This window comes from Convolutriloba macropyga, unplaced genomic scaffold (assembly GCF_964194025.1).
Source record: "Convolutriloba macropyga unplaced genomic scaffold, txConMacr16.3 SCAFFOLD_4357, whole genome shotgun sequence".
Taxonomy (NCBI): Eukaryota; Metazoa; Xenacoelomorpha; order Acoela; family Convolutidae; genus Convolutriloba; species Convolutriloba macropyga.
Genome location: NW_027449156.1, coordinates 1,848 through 22,062, shown reverse-complemented (window position 1 = coordinate 22,062; position 20,215 = coordinate 1,848). Strand labels below are relative to the sequence as shown.

At 36.3% G+C, this 20,215-nt stretch overlaps 1 protein-coding gene across 1 annotated transcript; it reads right to left on the bottom strand.

The window, feature by feature from the left end:
* Positions 1-808: 808 nt before the first annotated feature.
* On the bottom strand, positions 809-19,788 carry LOC142354827 (uncharacterized protein KIAA0513-like; the record flags this gene model as incomplete). The annotated part of the gene is made up of 7 exons (XM_075407191.1): positions 809-1,330; positions 6,278-6,372; positions 6,862-6,972; positions 7,222-7,296; positions 8,259-8,319; positions 16,773-16,843; positions 19,667-19,788. Coding segments are annotated over 7 exons (597 nt in total), but the record flags the coding sequence as incomplete, so codon positions are not given.
* Positions 19,789-20,215: the final 427 nt, after the last annotated feature.

Below are 20,215 nucleotides of genomic sequence, written 5' to 3'. Positions count from 1 at the left end.
AAAGTTATACCTAAAGAAGACCATCAGAAAATCACCAACTATCAAAAACACAACAACAAACTGGCTGCCACCTAGAATATAGTTATCCTTGAATTCATGAAATAGCTTTTCTATTTGATTGTTTTCAGTAGTACCTCTTTCTCTTGTTTTCAAAGGTTTTTTCGTCCGTGAACACTCATACTTTTGACAATTTCATCTTCAGTTATCATATTTTTGAAAACTTCGTTAATATGTATATAAATATGTATTTCAAAAATCGAATAAATGTTATCGATATTTTTCAAATCTCTCAAGCTTTCAAATTTTTTTAAAGAGAACATAATTTTCAAGATTTTGTTTTGTGACTACTCTAGGTCCATAAGATCTGTTTTATTTGCGCACCCATAAATAAGAGGTAGAACTAGTCATTACGAATGAACACCATCTTAAACCACATCATAGGGTTGCAAAAATTCATGCATGCGGTCATAATATCAGGTTTACCAGGTAATAATTTATCAGGTTTATCAGGTCAAACGTTTATCAGGTACTAACAAACTAAATTCGCATAAAAAGGACACACATTTACAATCATTGCTATGAACTTCGTTCAAGAGCAATTAATAACTACAGATGGCAATATTGTACCCGGAGGGGGGGGGGGGGGGGGGGGTTAAAAACAGTTCGAAAATTTTCCCCAAATTAGTTCTTCCCCTAACAAAATATAGCCACATATATGTCATAAACTCGGTATAGTGGGTTTTAGTTTTGCAAATTTATGATGTGAGCTCCAAAACAGAACCCTCTTTTAGTCTTCATAAAAACTGAGAAACGTAAGACAACTAAATTGAATAAACTTCATCATAAAAGGGGAATTAAAATTAAACAGCGTTACACATTTAAAACTACTTCATTTCGCTCCAAAAATAGTATCTTTATAATTCGATATTGAAATTAAAATTCAAAATTTAAATTTGTCATCAAAAATATTTCAACTGTTCAAAAATAAATAACATCAAAAGAAAGCAGATTAAGTCTTGTTTATTTTTGTTTGTTCCAAGACATTGAGAAATAGTAGATTTTTATCAATAAACTATAAGAGTGGAGTTTTTCGAAGCCTTTGCAGCTTTTGTTTGTTTATGAGAGTTGAATTTGTTCAATTTCTTGGGGTTATCTGGTTTTTTTCTCCAATGTATGCCGCTCCATTGATGATCACGTGATGACGAAGAGTTTGTTAGTTAGTTTTTTTTGTTTGTTTGTCTACTGCAGAAGAAAAGGAGTTCAGTCAATTAGTCGATTGAAGGGACGTTGTACAGGTGCTCTATAAACTCACGCAGCGTACAAGTTTGGTCTAAAACAAAACATCATCGCATTTATCATAGAGAAATTATAGGCAATCATTGTGTTCTTTGTCTTATATATTAAAAAGTGACACAAGTTGTTTTTTTGCAACCCTAGTTGAGAAGACAGAACAAAAACGACAAACAATTTGTTCAAAATTTTTTGGTATCTTCGGTTTCAAAGGTAGGAAAGCGTCGGTACGTTCGGTTTGTTCAGTGTTGTCGGTTTCTAACAAAAAAAAATTTGGTTTGCTCCGTTTTAGAAGATTCGGTATGTTTGGTTAGGCATCGTCGCAATGTTCGCTTTTTAAACGTAAGAGATCGGTGGTCCGTTCGGTATTTAAATGTTGGAGATCGTCGGTATGTTTAGTATTTAAACGTAAGTGATTGTCGGTATGTTCGGCTTTAGACGCAAGAAATTGTCGGTTCATCCATAGGAAACGTTGATTTTTTTCTCTTTATAATGAAGTCAAACGACACGATATTAGTATTTTTGGAGAGATTTTTAACGTATTTCTACGATAAATCATCAGAAAGAATGTAAAAGTCTTTAGCTTGTTCACAAAGTAAACGAACGCAGATAATTTTCTTGGTTACTTTTGAATTCAAAATTGTAACAAATTTTTTGAACATCGATAACCATTCTGTTGATTAATCTACATTCACTAAGTTTTGACATACTTTTTTTGTAGCTTACAAGCACAGTTTTTGACGGTTGGTTAGGTTTTAAAACAAACTTCCCGACCGTTTTCTGTTCGGTCTGTTGTACTAATCTGCTTTTAGAACCCAGAAGGTAAAGGAAGATAAAAGGTATTGTATTTTTCTCATGAATACTGAATCCTTCTTTCAATTTTCCGCCATCGCCCTTCAATACGACCCAAACCCCCCCCCCCAATAGACATTTATAGTGAACCATTGTGTTAATATAGATCGTGCACTCATAATAAGCTCCCACTTAGCTAAGCGGATGGAAAAGATCAAGTTTTGAGCAAGTTGCAAAATGCCAAATGTTTAGGCCAGAATGCAAAAAGCAAAATGCGTGTTTTAAACAAAGATTGCGCGACTAAAATATAACTTCCAGATTTTAACTTAACATCCCGAATCGCTCGCTACGTGGTTCATGATAAACGCCAGAAGCTCCAAGCGACTTCAAGCAGAGTCACTTTAACCTTTACTTCACATGACGATGGACAACAGCCAAAAATTAACTATTAAAGAGTCATGTGGTATTCAGTTATGAACTACTCCATTTTAAGGAACCATTAAACAATTACCAGCGTACTTGTAAGTAGCTTTTAGGGACATTTGGAACACCCTATCTTAAATATGAGAAGTGAAAGTCTGAAAATCTACGGAACGATTTACGGCGTTGGGCTAGTCAGGATACCATGAGCTTTAATGATTAGATTCATTTTAAAACGATTGGCCTCAAGCAAAACTGAAGTCCTGGTAGCTATCAATTGATCTTTAAACTGTTAAACATGGATTTTAAAGCAATTGACTGCTCTGGTATAAAAATTTGTTAAGTAACAAAATATATGCTATCTGCTATGACAAACATTGTAACACATTTCTGCGACAAAATGCATTCAGCAATATAAGGTAATAAAACATAACCACCTAACGTCAGGCGAACTCCTCTCAAACAAATAGCGAGTGGTTGGCTTCGTCAGTAGCTAGCCACGGTTTATTGAGGCTAGTTTTAGCTTAATTTGACTCTGCAACTTAGTTTTCTAGCCTTGTTAGTAAATAAATCAAACAAAGAACTGATATTTTAAAAAAATTGCAAAATTTTGCAAGGTTTAAAAAAAATCCATATTCCGCAAAGGTTATGTCATGTAATCCATATGCAAGACTTGAAAAACTTTGCTGACCAGAAATGATCGCTTAAATCAGAAAACGACAAAAATTGTTCAAAAAATTTGAAAACAATCGCAATTTTTAACAAATCCTTGCAAAAACATATTGCAAGGTTTTAACGCAACCTTGCAAAAACATATTGCAAAACATATTAAAATCGTCAGAAACCATTTCATTGTCTCAAGAGACTATCCAGTATCAATATTTCAAGCTTTAAAAAGTTTCACTGGCTCCCAAAGATCCATAAACTTGGAACATAATAATAATTTTCCGAAATTTTGTCAGAAAAAATTTTCTCAAAAAATTGCTAAAGCTGGAGTCATTAAAATATGGATAACCATTCCATTAACTGTAGAAATTATGCGACAGCTTATCATCAAACCTTGGAGGATGTTCCAAGGACACTGTTGCGCGAAGAATGATGAAACGTTCAAAAAGGATTCAAAAAACTTGCAAATATTTTTTAAAATTGCTGATACTAAAATCTGGGAAAACATTCAATTAAATCTAGAAGCTATGTAATAAATTATTATCAAACAGTAGAAGAGGCTCCGTGCCTCTTTAAGCTGGAGAAACCTAAAATTGACAAAAAAAATGAAAGACTTGAAAAAAATTGTTAAAAAGTTTATCAAAAAAATGCTGAAATTTGTCAAATTAAAAAGTTGAAAACTAATGCATGGCCAATAAAAATATTTCCAGTAACTTACTATCAGACACTCAAGGAGGCTTTCTGAACCCTGAGGCCAAAAAAATCGAATAATGACATCAAATTTCAAAAATAAAAAAATGCTATTTTAGTTTTAAAAAAATGCAAAAATTGGGGATGTTAAAATCTTGAAAAATAATCCATTACCTTTAGAAAACTATACAGTAACCTATTGTCAAACCCTAGAAAAGGTTCCTTGGCTCTTGAGGCTGGAGAAACCTAAAAACCGACAAAAATTTTCAAAAAACCTGAAAAATGCAAGTTTTATCAAAAAATTGTAAAAATTTTTCATATTAAAAATTCACAAAAAATTAGTAACTTATTATCAAACCTCTGAGGACGTTTTTCTGGCCCTTGTGTCTGGAAAGACGTGAATAATGAAAAAAATGTCAGAAAATTGAGAAAATTTGCACATTTTGTCAGAAAGTAAGCTAAAATTCGTGATGTTAAAATATTGAAACCATTCCACAACCACTAGAAACTTTGCAGTGACCTATTATAAAACTATAAAACCCTAGAGGAGTTTCCTTGACACCTTGGGCTGAAAGAATTAAAAAAATGACAACAAAATTGAGGAAGGCGGGGTGGCAACATTGGGTTGAGGGGCAACAGTGGGGGGGCAATAGTGGGGGGTCAACAGTGGGGGTGTCTTCATCCTCTAAAAACCGCCCTTCACATAATAAGTATGAGTCTCCAAAACAGTTTGAGCTGAAACAGAGCTGAAAGGCTCTAAGAGCGCTTAATGGCCGCTGGGCGTTACCTGTTTATCCCGTTTTTGAGGACGAAAAGTCAAAAGCGTCAGACGAAAAATCCGTCAAGCGTAAAAGCGCATAAAAATGACCGAGAGGACTAATATAATTGCTACAAACTTCGTTTGAGAGCAATTAAATACCGCAGTTCTCTTAATTTTAAAAACGGCTATACCATTCTTGTCCTTGTTAAATAATGAACAAAAACGATGATGCCGACTAAAAATTGTAGGAAAATTTCTGATGTTTAAAACCAAATACATCTCGACTAGGGTAGGATTATGAAATATTAAACCAATATGAAATAAAATAAACAAACGCGAGTTGCCGATCATGTCATACAAGTCATACACGAACTGATGACAATATGCTTAACTGTAGTATGCCTTCTCATATTCTGATCAGAGATAATTTCGGTTTGGAAAGTCTGATCAGACCAAAATTTGGGTCTGGACCTCAACCTGGGATATACTTCTCTCCCATGAACTGCCGCCGCAATGAATATTTTTTTATCTTCCATTTCAAACAAGGACAATTTATAATTTCTTCGGAGTCATGCAAGGATCGTAAAAGAAAATACCTTTTAATTTGTTTTATCCCATATAATCATATAGAATCCTGTTGATCCTTGTATAACTACTACGAAATATGGCAACCTTTATATGGCAACCCGCAGGTCTTTTTTTATAAGGCTTTAGAAAAATGTCTCTGCAAATTGTGTACCAAATATCATTTTTATCGTACTAAAACATTAGTTACAGTTAATAGTTATGCATTTGCATTGCTTTTCATATTTTTAAACAATAAACTGATTCTGTCCACTGAATAATTGAAAAATCCTGCTGAGAAAAAAAGCAAATCTTGTGGACATTTCACATTTGAAAAATTATACCAAGTGGAGCCTGTGTCGGAATTACTACTGGACTTATAGTCTAGGACTGAAGAAAGGCGACATCCATTAAGCATCAAAAATGTTCTTGATGTTATATATTTTCGCCTCATACACTGTTACTTTGTTTGTAGTTAGCGAGCCATGAAACAAACTTTATGCTTTTATTATATATAATCATGTTCAGAACAGTTTAGCCGTGCTGACAAAGCTCTTTGAAATAATCGATGACAATTAGAGTCGATGAATGAATTTTTAAAACCAAACGAAGGCTTTAAAGTAGCTAAAGTTTTTAAAATTTAAAATTTGAAATAGACGCAAAAGAGCTCTCTGATTTTGCACTAAACAATTGTTGCTAAAATATTTACGAAATTCTGTTTTTCTAATCGGACCAATATATTTCCTATTTGTTTAATTTCCTATTTGTTTACTATTTGTTTTCAGTCAAATTTTCAGTCATTTTCTTTGTTAAGAACAAAACTTGCTATTCGAGATATATATCCGCGCTCTATCTACATGCTAATATAGCTGTAATACGTACATGAGTCTTATAAAGTCAACGCGTTCTTGCAAGTTCCTGTCAGATAACCGACATTTGCAAGAATCTTGCAAGATCATACAAAATAACCGTCCGAGTTCAACTTGAGCAAAATGAGAGCAAAAATCAGACAGAGAACAACAGCCTTTTCAGCGCAAAATTAAACATCAAGGAGTAGGGATTAGCGTAAGCCCAGAAATTTAATTTGGCTATTACCTTCTGAGAGCTTTCCGACCATGCTCTGTTTGACTAGGAATTCGACGTTGAGCTCCTTCGGGACCTCCAGTTGGTGCATGTACTTCGTGAACTCCCTGAAAAAGAACAATCATAACAAAATGAAAAAAAAACAAAGCGGATAAAGACAAAGACAGAGTGGTTTAAGGTTTCGTGATTTCATTCTCCCGGTATAATATAATTATCAGTAATTGCTGTTTTTAGACCTCTATATTGATATGTAATAATTGCAATGGGAGTTCTACCTCTTACTACGACAAGCAATCCAATATCGCAAAAATGCAACAATTTGAATCACAAATGTTTATCAGAACAAAATTCTTGTCGACCCGGGGTGGAATGGTGGGGGGGGGGGGGGGGGGGTTTGAACCGGCAAACTGTTTCCATCATATTTTTCTCGCCAAATTGAATTTGTTAATCAGAAATTAAAGAGTTGTGCCATGAATTATTGTTTATATTGTTTAAAAACTCGATTATAACCATAAAAAAGTGGCAAATTTGGATAAGACGAGTGGGTATGTGAGTGAATTAAGTAAAATAATGTGGCGCAAGGAAATGTGACTAACTTGAGCTGTTTGAAGACGATTCCGCTGAACATGTCTGCGTGATGGTCCGCCTGTTTAGATGCTCTACTGCCATTGGACAGTCTTTTGTTTACATCTGATTGCCACCTGCTCCTGAAAACACACCAGAAATATATTAGAAGGATGGAGAGCAAACAATCAATTCCAAATTTGAAATTCTTTATTGCTGCAGCACAACCAGCACTTTCTAAATTAATTTTTGACAATTTCTGTGGAAATATTAGATAATTTTTTTGCTTGTACGCACTGCTTGACCCAGGAAAGCTTATAAAATATGACAACTATGCGGGGGGGGGGGGGGGGGGGTGTTATATGCCTACTCATAATAACTGGGTCATTTACCCATTGGGTCCCCGGTGTACACCTTCACAGTGGACTGCGTCGAAGAAGGCAGCATTCCAGAACTTCAGAGAGCGCCTGAAATGACAAATCGAGCCCACAATCAAAAAAATGTACATCCCGAAGACAAAATTTTTGTTTTCTTGAGTCTGTGTGAGCATACTAATGTGCGCTTTTCTACTGCTAATATGGCTTTTTTTAGCTTACGGGGAGCAGCTAGCCATTGCTTGGATGCTCCTATTCTAACGGCAGTGGTGGGTGGGTGCGTGGGTGGGTGGGGGAGGGGGGAGGGGGGGGGGGGGTGAGTATGTTAACCTTTCGAATGAATGAATGACTTGGGTGTAGAGCTGTGAGTCAACATTCATTCATAGGGTAAAGAGGGTGTATCGATTCTGTATTCTATCAAAAACGGTTTTTGACAATTTTTAAAAGAAAAAGTGGGTCTATTCTGTTTCGGCCACCCAGTGTTTTTTATGACCCCCAGTTACAAATTCTATGTTGTTATATAGCACGTTACTATGTAAGAAAATAGCACGTGCGCCTGGGGGTCATAAAAAATGGATCTTTTCCGTTTGTGCCCCCCCCCCCCCCAGTACGTTATGCTCCCCCCAATTACAGTGCACGTGTGATTACATGGTAAATCATTTTATAAAAATATTGCACGTTCTTCTGGGGGATGCAAATAATATGAACCCACTAAGCTGGGGGGGGGGGGGGGCACAAACGGAAAAGATCCTAAAAAATTTATGCTCGCTAAGCTGGGAGGGGGGGGGGACAGAATAGATCCGAAAAGTTTGAAGTCGTTTATTGGATCTATTGTTTTGCCCCCTTAGTGGCCATAAATCTTTTACGAGCCCCAGGCGCACGTGCTATTTTCTTACATGGTAACGTGATATATAACAACATATAATTTGTAACTGGAGGTCATAAAACAACACTGGGGGGGGGGGGGGGCAGGAAAGATCCGGTTTATTTTTGCCCCAATTGACCACACTCTTCTTCAGGACTTTTGTATCGTATACAAAACAGTTCATTCTTACCATATTGGCTGTGTTCGTATTCCAGAGAATAAGTACTCCAGCTTCTTGTGCGGTGGCTTCACTGAAACAAAGATACAGAAAGTATTATAACGAAACAAAAAGTGAAATCTAATCTGTTTCAACCTCATATACATGGCGGTGTTAATAAGAATGCCATGTAGGATCTTTTCAGTTTGTGCTCCCCCCCCCCCCCCCCCAGTACGTTATGCTCCCCCAGTTACAGAGCACGGGTCATTTCACAACTAAATCATTATGTAAAAATATGGCACGTGCGTCTGAGGGGTGCAAATAATATGCACCCACTAATTTGGGGGGGGGGGGGCACAAACTGAAAAGATCCGCCATGTATTTGTTAGAATATTCATATAAACGGACCGAGGGACTTAAAGCCCAGACACGAGGACACTTGAGCGCGAGTTCTGGATAGAAGTACCGGGGGCTAAGACTTATTTAGTTGACCAAAGGGTAAAAAATACATCAAGTCTATCCACAGTGTTTGAAAATTGAAGGAAAATATTGTACCCCTTTACGTAGTTTTTGGGAGTTATACAAGTGGTGTCCATTTATATAGCATTGCAGTCCTAGTTTACGTACTTATGTAATCCCAATCTATGATTTCAGGGGCACAAAAAAGCATCAATGTTCATATTGGAGGGCATAGATAGCAAACAGATTGAGGATTACAAGAATTTCGTCATACAAATTTTTATTCTTAAGGCTGAGAGACTGAAGTTGAGTAGATTCAAGAACAGTTTCAAGATTATCTTTCAATCCAACACTTTTTTGTATGCGCACAATTTTAAATTCGAGTTTTAGAAACGCTTTACAAACTTTATTTTGCAAGAATTAGATAAAATGGAATCAATTAAAAATTGATTGACACTCGTGTTTTTTTTCTGCATGGTGTCAATACAACTTGAACTGTCCCCACAGTGATTCGAATTTGCCTGATCGTAATGTTTTTCTCCAAAAAGGTCACAATAATAATCAGTTTTACTTTGCGGGTGATGAAAATTAAAGTGAAAAAAAAATAAATTTAATGGTCAAAAAATTACACCCTCTAAGCTGGGAATGGGGAACGGCTTCGCTATAAGATCTTTAACGAAAACACCATGTGTTTAATTAGAACAAGGAACTATCAATCACTGTTTTGAAGTGGTTCTGATCCCAAATAATAGGTGATTTCTATAAAGAAAACATTATTTTTAGGGAAGCACTCCAAAACAATTGGAAATACAAAAAAAAAATCGTATTGGCATTCCCGCTAATTTTGCTAAAAAGTAGAAATGATTCAAATAAATGCCAAAGAGTTGCATAGATTTTCATTGGTTACTATAGAGTTACATTGCAATGCATTCGCGAATTTTTCAGTAGCTAAAATGTTAGCTCAAGAAATTTGGAAACAATCAACACTTCAAAAAAACTATTTTAGCAAATATTTAATTGACAAGTACGCATTGCTTATATTAATCATAGTCCCATATTATGCTTAAATGGAGAAATTAATTCTTTCTTTATTTCTTTTTTGTAACTGATTAATACTTGATTTTTTTTCACGATGAGATCGAAAGGTGAGTATTGTTGAAAACTTTAAGAAATAATGTTTTTCTTAATAATGATATTTTTTCCTTGCTTTAAAATACATTTATTGTCCACTATTTCATCAACTAAGTTTATGAGCAGAAATTGTCAGCCTTTTATTTTTGTGATTCATTTTCTGACCTCTATCGAATTTAGAGAGCGTGCTAAAATAGTTATGATTGACAAGCTGATCACATAATTCGGTTACAAACTTATTCAAAATTTTTCTAGGATATGACATCACGATTGTCATCAAATAATCAGTGAACAATCGGCAAAATCATGTGAACAAAAGCCACTCATTCGAGGTTTTGGCGTGCAAAATATGCAATTAGAAAAAAAACAAACGATGACATGTAACATATAGCCGAAAGCATTCCGAAACGAATCGAAGTTTCGACACTTTCCCATAAGAAATACTCGAACGACAATATTGTTAGCGTTGCATAGGAAATATTCAATTTTCTGTTTATAATGTAGTCAAACGTTGTGATAGCGCTTCTTTTTGCAGGAATTTTAAACCTACTTCTTAAATAAAAAATACGAAAGAATGTTCAAAATGTTTGAAAATTTTTCTTTAGCTCACTCTCAAACTTAATTGAACGAATATAAATTTCTCGGTTATTTTTGAATTCAAAAATGTAACATGCTTGTTGAACATTGAGGAGAATTTTATTGATTAGTTCACATCCACTGAGTTTTGACATACGTTCTTGAGTTTTGACAGTTTGCGAGAGCAATCAGATCAAACTTTCCACTGAGTTTTGACTGAGTTTTGACAGTTTCCACTGAGTTTTGACAGTTTGCGAGAGCAATCAGATCAAACTTTCCAGTGGTCAAAATAAAGCACATAAGAGAGCTGAAGAACAATACCGATTTTTTTATTCAACCTGAGGACCTCGCTTCTAGAGAATGTCTAATGCTGACCGTAAACCTAACTCAAGCCTTTCCTAATGCTGCTGTGAATGCCAGAAACACACTTCCCAAGCCAAAAACCAAACCAAGCTTCGTGATTGTAAATGTGCATCACAGCATTAGTGAAGATGAGATAAAAGCTGAGCTCCTAAACAACAACGCAATGAATGTCAGCAAAGTTACACGAATAACAAGCCGAGCAACTGGCCAACCAACAAAATTAATTCGAGTCATAACTGATTCCAATAACCATGTTAGTGCAGCTCAGAAACATGGTGTCAAAATAGGTTGGCAGCTATACCGATGTGAAGCAAGCCGTGAACCACCCCATGTAATGCAATGTTTCAAATGCCAACAATTTGGTCACTCAGCAAAAGAATGCAGTAATGCTACTCGATGTCTTCGCTGCTCGCAGGAGCACAGTGTTAAAGAATGTACTGTCCAAAAAGAAAACGCGAAGTGTTCTAACTGTGGCGGTGCTCATGCAACAGTTTATCGCGGTTGTCCGGCCTATCAGCAGAAGCTAGCTGAGGCTTCAAAAAAGATAAATGAGAATAAATACTCTACTGCAGCGAAAAACTTGAAACCGCAAACCAACGTTGAAATGCCGCCACAAACTGAAAAAATAGCTGTTCTTGTAGCCGAAGTCTTGAGCAAAATACGAACAGTTCTTAATACCATGTCCTATAGTGATATAATAAACATTGTCTCTAACAGCGCCTCACGCATCTTCAATGAAAAAATTGATGGTCAAAAAATACATGAGAGCATTAAGAGCGCAAATGCAATCCCTGTTAATTCAATGCCGCCTAACAACATATCAAACAGCCAAAACTTTAACAAAAATGGATAAGCTCAAAATTTTGCAATGGAACTGTCGAGGTCTAAACAACAAAATAAACGATCTCATTTTATTCTTAGCCGAAAACGACATAGACATAATTTGCGTGAATGAAGTGAAAAAATGGCAGAAAACAAACCCTCTTCGTAATTATGTTGTTGCAGCAGAAACTTATACCAACAGTCATCATGGCTCTCTTATTTTAATAAAGAACAACATCGTCATAAAACAAACAGAACCAGCTGAAAAAGAGAACGATTGCAGCGGAAAAACACTGAAAATACTAAAACTATGCATCACGCTACCGTATTTTGGAGACTTTTGGATAATATCTGTTTACAATTCACCTGGAAAACCACTCTCACTAGAAAAAGTATTCTCAGAAAGTATGACAAATGTTTTTGTTTGTGGTGACTTCAACTCTCCCCACCAAGAATTAAACTGCTCCTATGATTCTGAAAACGGTGAGAAACTCCTGAATCTAATAGACAACGGTCATTTTAAACTGCTAAACAACGGTCACCACACATATCAGTCGTTCGACGGAAAAAGTAAAAACATGCTTGATTTACACTTTTGCGATAGTACAGTTTTTAGGAATTTTAGTAATTTCGAAGTCTCAGAGGATCTGGGAAGTGACCATAGAACCACAATCACAACGTTTAACCTCAATATAAGCAAAAAATTTGAATTGAAATCGGAAATTGACTTCAGACAATTCAGAGAAAACGCTAGAAAATCGTATAGATCATCGGACCTTTGGCCTGCGCAGTATCCGGGAAAGGATGAACTAAATAAGTTTAGCAGCAATCTGGTTGAAATAATACACAAATCGTTGGAAGACTCCTATGTCAACAAAAACAAGCTTCCTTACAGTATTGAGACACAAACATTGATAAAATTGAAAAGGAAAAAGCGAAGAGAACTCAAAGGTGCAGTTAACGATGAATTTAGGTCTCTAAAAACCGAGATAAATTATCTGCAGAAAGAAATCAAACGATCAATCAGGCAATCAGAAGAACAGAAAAGAGCTAAAATTTTGGCACGTGCAAGAGACAAGGGCAGCAAAGGTTTTTGGAGAGCAATAAAAGAACTTACAAATGACCACGAGTCAAAACAAAAAACTTGCGACTATCCCGATTTAACATATAAAGAGTCGAAGGCAGTCACAGATCATGAGAAAAGCGAGCTTTTCAAACAACTCCTAAAAGACACAATGAAAGACCACACAACAGTACCAACAGAAATTGCCGAACACCACGAGAAAATCGAAAAAGAAACCAAAGCATTTCTAAGTACAAACGTCGACACCGAGCAACTTTGTATTGTGATTAAAACAAAAGAATTCGATGAAATGTTGAGAGTATCGAGAAAGTCATGCCCAGGACCAGATAAAATCAGCTACAAAGTGCTCAGTGAGTTACCACGGAGTATAAAAGCCCTAGCCTGCCTCCTCATTTCTAGTTCAATTAACAACTCGTATGTTCCAGTAAATTGGAAAGAATCACAGATAACAATGATACCAAAGCAAGATAAAGACAGATCGAAGGCTGAAAACTATCGACCTATTAGTCTTACAAATTGCCTGGCCAAAGTTTGCGAAACTGTTGTGAAAAACATTGTCTTAGAACATTGGGAAAGTCTAAATATATTTGGCGAAACTCAGAGCGCTTACAGGAAACATCGCTGTACCACAGACAATCTTATCAAACTCACTCAGCACGTTAGTGAAGCTTTCCAATGGTCCGAAATGGTTGGTTTAGTTTGCTTGGATGTTGAAAAAGCATTTGATATCGTATGGCGTCTAGGGTTGATCCACAAATTGAATTCAATTGAGCTGAAGATCCCAATAATTAAGTGGATAAACTCATTCTTGTCACAAAGGAACGTTTACATAAAGATAAATACTAGTGTTAGCGCCAGTTTCTGCCCGACAGCCGGTGTGCCCCAAGGCAGCGTAATTGCTCCCATTCTCTTCCTTATATACGTTAGCCGATTGCCAAAAATGAAAGCACAGATTTCACAATTCGCTGACGATTTTGCCCTGTACTACAGATCTCGCTCAACACAACTAATTCAAAACAATCTGCAATCATCACTAAATAGCCTTATAGACTGGTGTGACCACTTGAAAATTAAAATAAATCCTAACAAAACTCAGTACATGATTTTTAAAAACCCATCTAAGAAAAAGTCTGACCTCAATTTAAAAATAAAAGGCGTACCCGTCGGAAAAACACAAACGCTAAAATTTCTGGGTATTACTCTCACTCCTCATCTCAGATGGAACGATCACTGTCAAAGCCTAATAAAGAGAGCAAACAGCAGGTTATTTCAACTGTGGAGACTTAGCAATCTAAACATCAACGAAGAGAGTCTTTTATTGGTATACAAATCTTGGATCCGGCCTCTTTTTTTGTACTCAAATGCCTGTTGGATTGACCAATCCCAAGCACTCATTAATAAAATACAATGTGTCCAGAATAGAGCCTTGAGGATCTGTCTACGAAAACCTAGATTTTACAAGGTCCAAAAACTTCATGAAGACGCAAACATGCAAACAATTAGAGAAGTTCAGATTAAACTAGCAAACGGGTATATTAGTCGGGCAATTAAACACAACACACAGTCTGTAGTGGAACTAATTCACAAAAAAGGCAGTGCCCGCTTAATAATTGCAAAAGCACTCTCGATCACCTTCAATACTAAACAAATAGAAAAAAAAGAAATGACCTACTGGTGCACACTAGCCATTCGGCGTAGGTAGCAGCTCAAAACACTGATGAATGACAGAATGAGGATCGAGCCCCAGTGCATCCCCAACTTCAAGGCCTTAAATTGTTTTCCAAGAAAAATTGGCAGCCGGACTGACATCAGTGGAAAACTTAGGAATTGAATAAATAGGAAGACGAAGACAAAAACGGGAAAACAAGGAAGTGCAACTGTATATTGAAATCTCAGCGAAAAACATCACACGATTTTAATGACTAGCAAACGAAATAAGACAAATTATTAGCCAGCAGCGCAGTTGTGAGGAGCAACGAACACGAAGATCTCTATACCTACAGCTACGGTTCGACTCCAACGTTGTTTATTTATCACTATGCGATTTTGTTTTTCTTTTTTTCATATATCAGTCAAAGCGTTTACTACCTACAGCCAACTCAAAATGATTTAGTTTAATTGTTGAAAGAAGCCAAGCCGATTGGCGCAGTGGAGAATTACGTATACACGTAACTAACAAATCGAACCGATTAGAGTTCGAAGCCGAGAAGTGTCACCTTCCTTTTATTTCCTTCTCTTACTTTTTATTTTGCACATAGGCGTCCTTTTATCCGATCAGAAATATTATGAGTGTATGGCCAGCCGCTCGCTTAGTCAATTCTGGGCCAGACATAACTTAATCGTAATCCACTTCATTCTTTACATTCTATTCAGCCAGCCGCTCGCTTAGTAAATTCGGGGCTGAACAGATCACCAAAAACACCAAAACAAAAGCTAATTACGGCAATTATCAATTTAAACAAGCTTCGTTTCCTTTTGAAATCTTTATTTCAGTCTTTTTACCATCTATTTCATACTCCACTGAATTAAATTAAACAAGAGAAACACTTCATCATCTAGCTTTGTGCTGCGCGCGGTTTGGTTTCAGTGGTTTTATGGTTAGGTCAGCGTATCACTTTTAATCAAGCACTTCTTATTTTTCGTCAGTTTTGATTTTTTTATTCACTTTCCTTTATGAAATTAAAACAAAATTCATTTTAACTTTTTCAGTCCTTTCTTTTTGAACAGAAAATTTTTGCATTTGTTTTCCTCAGACTGACGACTATTATATTATACGAATTAAGATCATTTGTTTTATACTACCTATCTGCTTTAATTGGTTGGAAGTTAATTCGTATTGCGATCGAAAAAGTATTGAAAATATGGGCCATCAAACATGGAACTTAGCGCGGACAGCTAACTCAATATTAACAATGCGAGCGTGGGTTCGAGACTCAGGATGAGCCAATTTCATCCGTCTCAACTTTTCAGACAATTCCAAACTGAGAACAATGAAACTATGATGCCAAACACCTCCAAAAGCAGAACAAAACTTAGTGCAATGCACTAATAACGGTTAAAATTCTGACATCCACACAATGAGGTTCGAGTCCCACCAACGTCATCAAACATTTAATATCCTGAAAATTTATTTTTTTTTTAATTAATTAACAGTACTTGTTACTTACCTTGTGATAATGAACGTTGCCGATCACACCATCCCTACGAGGCTAGCCATGAATCCGATCCATTATCTTTTTGAAATGCCAAGCTCAGCCAGTAGAAGCCCTCCATGGTGCTTGAAATGGCTGAGTGCGCCGGATGCAAAAGAAGTCTTTAATACAACAGGAACAGAAACTCAGTTTTAACGAGAACTTTCTGCTTCAATACTTCTTTTTAAACTGAAACTCTTTGCTAATATGTATTAAACTTCTTTTAATGAATGGTTGTACATAAATTGTGTAATTGGTTTTGACATACGTTCTTGTAGTTTACAGGCAAATTTTTTGATGGTTGGCTACGCTTGGACCCAAACATACCAAGCGTTGTTTGTTGGGTCTGTCGGACAAATTATGCGGTTAAAACCTGGAAGACAAAAATTTCTGTTATTGTTCTCAACAATACCGAATCTCTTTTAGGTTTAAAAACGACGATACCAAATCTGTCTGACATTTAAAAATGACGATAAAAGCAGATCTTTCTTCTGTTTAAAAAGCCGAACAAAAGCAAACATGCCGACAAAAAAATTGGATGAATTTTCGTCGTTTTCGGCTAGAAAAAAAGCGAGAATGCTGACGATTTCTTATGTTTAAAAACCGAAGATTTCTCGACTATGGTGGACGAAATTGATTCTTTCACCCAATTTGCCGAGTGATTAAAATATTTCTCTTGCTCAACATAATTTTTTCACTAGGCAGTTTTACCCGCCTCCATTTTAAGGTCAAAATGCCGCTTGAATGAGCAGTACAGCAGTTTAAAAAATCTGTAGAACGCCAACACTCTTTTTCTAGCTGTATAAAATTAAGATCACCGCAATATAGCTTTGCTCACATTACAGCTTCGCAGCTGCAATAATTAAAAAAAAATCAGAGTAGTTTTTAAACTTTTGGTTAATTGAAAAGTTTGCCACTTACAGTCGGTGTAGAATACGAAGCAGAGAAGCATCAAACACTTGGCAGGTACATAGTCGTCCTCGTGATCACACCTACGCAATTAACATCATATATTTAAATGGTGGATGCATGACAAAATACCCAATGCGCCAAAATATACCCAATGCCATTATACCCAATTTATTCCCTTTGATCTTTTCGTTCAATAATCCGATTTCAAATTAACACCAGAAATTACAAGCACCACGTTTTCTCGCAATTAAGCTGATAGTTTAATCCAATAAATCGGTTGTGATAATTTCATATCACGTACCACGTGCTACCGAGGCATGGCCATGACCCGCAATGCATGGCCAAATGCACAAGCTAAATATTATGCTAAATAATCGTTCTGGTAGCTTCAACATTAGGATAAAATATTGGATATATTTTGGATATTTTAATTTGGTATTTTGTCCCGACAGCTTAAATGGTGGTGGTTAATTAAATATCAAAGTTCTCCTTCCGAAAATAACTTCAGTTAAATTTCTTGTCAGCTAGCCATTCTGATGTGTAAAATTGGCGACTATGCAGCGCAGGACTCTTGAATTATGTCTCAAAAGCTTGAGAAATCGTAACGGAACCTCGGTTGTTTTTCTAAATCGTTTATTAACTCAAGAACGCGTTATTATTTTTCTCTTCTATTTCAGCATTCGAGGATCTGTGGTATATTTTGTCTTCATTGCCCAGGTCTAGACTTTAACTTATGAAAATACTTAAAAAGCGGGGGGTATTTAAAGTAAAAATACTTTAAAATACTTTAAAAGCATCGTATGTTTTATAACGGTGTCAGGACAATTTACCCAATGCCATTATACGCAATGCCGTTTTACCCAACCTGCCATTTTACCCAATGCCATTCCACCCAATGTCAACTTAACCAATTTACCTTATGGTTAATACTATTAGAACGACTATTTAACCAACTATATAATTAAGTGACTCGTAGGACTTCATTTGAAACTATCACAAACGAACATGGGATTATATTGTCCACTTCAACATTTTAAAACATCCTTGTAATAGCGACTGCTAAATTGTAATCGGATAATTGAACGAAAAGATCAAAGAACATTGGGTAAAATGGCAGGTTGGGTATAATGGCGTTGGGTAAAATGGCATTGGGTAAAATGGCATTGGGTAAAATGGCAGGTTGGGTATAATGGCGTTGGGTAAAATGGCATTGGGTAAAATGGCATAGGTTAGAATGGCATGTTGGGTATAATGACATTGGGTAAAATGGAATTGGGTAAAATGGCATAGGTTAGAATGGCATGTTGGGTATAATGACATTGGGTAAAATGGAATTGGGTAAAATGGCATAGGTTAGAATGGCATGTTGGGTATAATGACATTGGGTAAAATGGAATTGGGTAAAATGGCATAGGTTAGAATGGCAGGTTGGGTATAATGACATTGGGTAAAATGGAATTGGGTAAAATGGCATAGGTTAGAATGGCATGTTGGGTATAATGACATTGGGTAAAATGGAATTGGGTAAAATGGCATAGGTTAGAATGGCATGTTGGGTATAATGACATTGGGTAAAATGGAATTGGGTAAAATGGCATAGGTTAGAATGGCAGGTTGGGTATAATGACATTGGGTAAAATGGAATTGGGTAAAATGGCATAGGTTAGAATGGCATGTTGGGTATAATGACATTGGGTAAAATGGAATTGGGTAAAATGGCATAGGTTAGAATGGCATGTTGGGTATAATGACATTGGGTAAAATGGAATTGGGTAAAATGGCATAGGTTAGAATGGCATGTTGGGTATAATGACATTGGGTAAAATGGAATTGGGTAAAATGGCATAGGTTAGAATGGCATGTTGGGTATAATGACATTGGGTAAAATGGAATTGGGTAAAATGGCATAGGTTAGAATGGCAGGTTGGGTATAATGACATTGGGTAAAATGGAATTGGGTAAAATGGCATAGGTTAGAATGGCAGGTTGGGCATAATGACATTGGGTAAAATGGAATTGGGTTAAATGGCATAGGTTAGAATGGCATGTTGGGTATAATGACATTGGGTAAAATGGAATTGGGTAAAATGGCATAGGTTAGAATGGCATGTTGGGTATAATGACATTGGGTAAAATGGAATTGGGTAAAATGGCATAGGTTAGAATGGCATGTTGGGTATAATGACATTGGGTAAAATGGAATTGGGTAAAATGGCATAGGTTAGAATGGCATGTTGGGTATAATGGCGTTGGGTAAAATGGCATTGGGTAAAATGGCATAGGTTAGAATGGCATGTTGGGTATAATGACATTGGGTAAAATGGAATTGGGTAAAATGGCATAGGTTAGAATGGCATGTTGGGTATAATGACATTGGGTAAAATGGAATTGGGTAAAATGGCATAGGTTAGAATGGCATGTTGGGTATAATGACATTGGGTAAAATGGAATTGGGTAAAATGGCATAGGTTAGAATGGCAGGTTGGGTATAATGACATTGGGTAAAATGGAATTGGGTAAAATGGCATAGGTTAGAATGGCATGTTGGGTATAATGACATTGGGTAAAATGGAATTGGGTAAAATGGCATAGGTTAGAATGGCAGGTTGGGTATAATGACATTGGGTAAAATGGAATTGGGTAAAATGGCATAGGTTAGAATGGCATGTTGGGTATAATGACATTGGGTAAAATGGAATTGGGTAAAATGGCATAGGTTAGAATGGCATGTTGGGTATAATGACATTGGGTAAAATGGAATTGGGTAAAATGGCATAGGTTAGAATGGCAGGTTGGGCATAATGGCGTTGGGTAAAATGGCATTGGGTAAAATGGCAGGTTGGGCAAAATGGCATTGGGTAAATTGTCATGTAATGGTTATAACTTGTGTGATTAGTACTAACTCGAATAAGCATACAGAGAAGAACTGGTGAAGTCTGTAAAAGACTAATTCGTCCAGACATTGGGTGTTGTTTTGTCTCTGTTCGTTCACGTACTTGGCAAACCACTGCCGACCAGCCCCGTGCTGAACAAACAAACCAACATTCAGTCAAATGGGTCACCCAGATTACTCTAATGGACCTTTTTCAACCTCTTTAAAAAATTTTTATTAAAAAAACTTGAAACATGCGCGTACGAGCTTTAAAAAAATATCTGTCCTCCCCCTTTTTAAAACTTGCAAAGTTGTTTGATCGAGAAAAGGTACGTGACTCTGCTGAAATCACTTCGAAATTTTGAATTACATTTTGGACTGTAAAGTGGTTCTCGACGAATGAGCGCAGTAACATTAGACAAAGAGTTAGTTTTTTGGGAAATAATTATGGCAAGGCTGTTAGAGTGAATTGTAGTGCGTATTTGCTAATTAAACAAAGGCTGAAAACTTGCTTTGTTAAGGTAGTAAATTGTCAGTAAGTCTTAAAATGAAGATATGAATTGTAGGCACAGAATCGAAG